General features: G+C 38.7%; 2 protein-coding genes across 2 annotated transcripts in view; both read left to right on the plus strand.

Moving 5' to 3' along the window:
- LOC107299663 (olfactory receptor 1009-like) overlaps positions 1-590 on the plus strand; it is a 1,873-nt gene extending 1,283 nt beyond the window's left edge. The window contains exon 2 of the mRNA XM_015829016.1: positions 171-590. Within this exon, the coding sequence (XP_015684502.1) occupies positions 171-590 (420 nt within the window). The remainder of the gene's footprint in view (positions 1-170) is intronic.
- A 2,968-nt stretch (positions 591-3,558) lies between these two features.
- Positions 3,559-4,009, plus strand: part of LOC107299664 (olfactory receptor 1009-like) — a 3,870-nt gene continuing 3,419 nt past the window's right edge. The window contains exon 1 of the mRNA XM_015829017.1: positions 3,559-4,003. Coding sequence (XP_015684503.1) covers positions 3,559-4,003 — 445 coding nt within the window. The remainder of the gene's footprint in view (positions 4,004-4,009) is intronic.

Raw genomic sequence — 4,009 nt, forward strand, 5'->3', positions numbered from 1 at the left:
CTTCCATGGCATATGATCGGTATGTAGCTATTTCTAATCCATTGCTTTATACGGTTATTATGTCTAGGAAAACCTGTCTATTACTCTTAGTTCCACCTTGTTTTGGTGGACTATTAAATGCCATGACACATACAGTTATGACCTTCCAATTAACTTTCTGCAAATCCAAGATCAATCATTTCTTCTGTGATATCCCTGCTGTGATATCCCTCTCCTGCTCTGAGACACAAATCAACAAAATGGTGCTTTTTATCATGTCCTTTACTCATGGCACCCTCAGCAGCGTTTTTATTATTATCTCCTACATCTATATTCTTTGTGCCATCCTAAGGATCCGGTCTGTGGAGGGCCAGCGGAAGGCTTTCTCCACCTGTTCCACCCATTTCACTGCTGTTTCCATCTTCTATGTCACCCTCTTCTTTATATATGTGCGCCCTAGCCATAGTTTTCTACCAGACCGAGGCAAGATGTTTTCTGTGTTTTATGCAGTGGTGATCCCCATGTTAAACCCACTGATCTATAGCATAAGGAACAAGGAAGTACAAGATTCCATAGGGAGAATGATCAGAAGAAAAAGAACCTTGAGCTAGTCTCCTAAGTGATGAGTTTCATCTTTGTCCAAAAAGAAAAATAATTATTTAAATTGTATGACTGCCTTTAACTTGTAAGCTGTCTAGAATTGCCTCAGTGAGATAGGTGGCATAGAAGTTTAATAATAAAATAAAATAAATAAAATTTAGATCTTTTGCTTTTAAAATACAACAGGTAAGGTTTTAATAACAATGATCATGCGGAATAAAATTTTATTTTGTAGTAGTTACAAAACAGTACTGTGGAATCAATAAAATTAATTCTGACCTTCTATGATCGTTAATTATTTCTGTTGTAGATCTTTTTTTTTTCACTTTTCTTATTCCACCACCCCTGTATTAATTAACTGTACTCTTTTCACTCCTGAGGGATGCGCACATACAGTTTTACATAATGTTCTGCACAGAATGTTGAACTCATCCTGGCAGGGAATCACAGCCTTCACACACCTAGGAGCCATGGGTCTAGGGGAAAGAAATGTCTGCCTTCAAAGATGACAGAGTCTCTTGCAAAGTTGGAGACCTTATGGCCCCCAGAATCCTCCCAAAGTTTCCATTGAATGCAATGGAAAGCTGACAGATAAATGGCAAGTAAAAATGTTGGCCATATTTTGTTTCATTTTAACATAAAGTAAAGGAAATGTAACAGGTTCAGCAAGGGGCAGCATCTGGCTTATCTTGTCTGGGCACAGAAGTTAAGCAAAGTCAGCCACAGTTACATTTTGGATGGGATACATCGGATACATCAAGGAATTTCTGGGCTCTTGGCTGGCCTGAAATGTCAAAAAATGCTTCCTGGAAGAAGGCAATGGGAAACCAGTTTTGTGTAAGAAAACTGCATGAATATATGGATTTTTACTCAATGTATCCTCTATCATGGTGTTCACAGATCAAGTGTAGTCCTCAGCTACCGCCCACCCCAAATTGTTGTTTAGATATATAATTCCCTATTAGAAGATATATGTAAGATGCATATGCCTATGGTCAAGTTGGTCAAGATGGGAGAAAGTTTCTGGAGATTCATTCATTCATTCTCTTTTTGATTTTCACTTGAGAACACAGGTGGGGGTGGGAAAGTACCCACAAATTTCAGTTAAGATGCTTGTATCTACCTGTTGCCCATCCATGTTTTGTGAAACTCTTCTGCTGTGTCCCCATGTACATAGTTTCTCTGGAGAGTCCATTGATCTCCACACTAAGGTAACCTTAAGTTTTCCTTAGCTGTCCTGGTGTTCAAATAGAGATTTTTTTTCCATAATAGAATTTTTTTTGCCCTAGAAACAATCAGAGACACCTGGCCAACTGTTCTGCCAATGGTGCTCTCAACGAATCCCATTCAGGGAGTGGGATTAGCATAACACTGATTAAAAACTTTAGGTTGGTGCAAGTCTACCTCTTTCCTCCTGACCTTCAAGAACTGGAGCTCCAGTGGGTACCCAGCTTGGAGGCATGGACCACCCCAAACAAGATTTTCTATTGCACAGCCAGTAGCTAAACCTAAATTCTCCTTGACTGATCCTTATCTACTTTTCTGGTGCCCTACATGACTCTCCACTCTAACCAATCTAAATGCAGGGGGAAATGCTTTGGTTACAAAGAAAGACTTGACTAGACTTTTTTTTCCCAAATGGCAAAGTAAGATTCCCTTTACTAAAGCCAGAATAAGATTGATGAAACATGTAGACAAAGATGTCTCTCACACAGATTCACCAATTACATCTCAATCTCACCTCCATAACTAACCACATCCCGTGCTTTAAAGGAGAAAAACTGGCACAATGCTGAACAGAGTAACAGAGGAGCCACTTTAGCTGTTGGTCAAATTGCAAGGCATCTGCTTTAGGAAAGAAGGCAGGAGCGTGCCATTTCCATTTCAAGATGCTTTTGTAAAATAAAAGTCTGTTCAATATTTTATGGAAAACAATTTTTTTAAAAAATGTTTAAGGAAATCTGTGTGAAAGGTGTGTATAGAACTACTTACAAAATTTTAGAATAAAAGGGCTGGAGGGATTCCTGGAGATCATCTTAGAGTTCCCCTCCAGCAAAGGAGAGCGTACTACCCAAGTGGGCGATTCCTAACAGTACAGGATCTCTTACTATAACCCACCTTCTATATGTCAATCACTCAAACACATAAGGACAGCTGTCCTGACTCTTGGAGATCTGAGCTTTTCTGCAGATTCCAAGGCATAGGTTTATTTTGCAAAGACGGCCAATGAGAAATGTGCACTAGCAGGCAGAAACTGAAGCACCTTCAGATTAAATACATTTTTTCAGTGCAAGTAATCTTTATACCCACTGGAACAAAAAAAAAGTATTGGTTACTACCTGATGGTGGCAGTATACTCCCCAAACTCCAGGAGGAAGGCTGAAGGACAAATATAAAGATGCCTTTCTGTGCTGCAAGACCCAGAAACCCATCCCAAGGAATCCTTCCCTGGACCCCATGCGTGTCTTTGTCAGATCTGACTGCTTAAAAGGATCCTCCCTCGGCAAAATACAATTTAGTCACAGGTAAGAGTGATTAGGGTTACAGTCAGGAACAAGAAGAAAATAAATCTAAATAATACATCATTTCACAGTTGAAGTGGACAGAGGGGAAAATGCAGTATTTCAGCAGAAAAGAGTTTAGGGCATTTATGGGGTATGATTTCAGGACAAGGGAAAGATTAACATGCAATAGAACTACTAAAATTTGGAAAGGTTAAGAGGCATATTTAGTAATATTTTTGTTGAAATTGCACATGATGTGTGTAATATGGTTTTTTTTTAAAAAAAATCAATTTTCACTTGTTACCCAAACTTTCTTTCTTTCTTTTTTTTTTTTTAGGTAAGAGCTGAAATTGGGGATATTGCATGTGGAAATTCAGCCTGTCCTTTTTTTTTATCTTCTTCCATTTCATGTCAATGTTTTGTGACATTTTGCAGCTAAACTTAGTTTCCACTTTTCTTTGCAGAAAAAGCACACATGGCAAAAGCAAATCACACACTGGTGTATGAATTCATCCTGGTTGGATTTGCTGCGTCTCCAGAATTACAGATTCTGCTTTTCATTTTCTTCCTGACAGTTTATTTCATTACCTTGCTGGGAAATTTTGGGATGTTTCTGTTAATCCAGATAGACTCTCAGCTTCGCACCCCCATGTACTTCTTCCTTAGTAACCTGTCATTACTGGATCTTTGCTATTCTTCTGTGGTCACCCCAAAGATGTTGATCGATTTTGTAATAGAAAGCAAAACCATTTCCTTAAGGGAATGTGCAGCACAAATGTGGTTTTTTGCCTTCTTCGTGGCTGCTGAATGTTATCTCCTAACTTCCATGGCATATGATCGGTATGTAGCTATTTCTAATCCATTGCTTTATACGGTTATTATGTCTAGGAAAACCTGTCTATTACTCTTAGTTCCACCTTGTTTTG

The sequence above is a fragment of the Protobothrops mucrosquamatus genome, unplaced genomic scaffold (assembly GCF_001527695.2).
Source record: "Protobothrops mucrosquamatus isolate PMUCROS unplaced genomic scaffold, P.Mucros_1.0 scaffold5249, whole genome shotgun sequence".
Lineage (NCBI taxonomy): Eukaryota > Metazoa > Chordata > Lepidosauria > Squamata > Viperidae > Protobothrops > Protobothrops mucrosquamatus.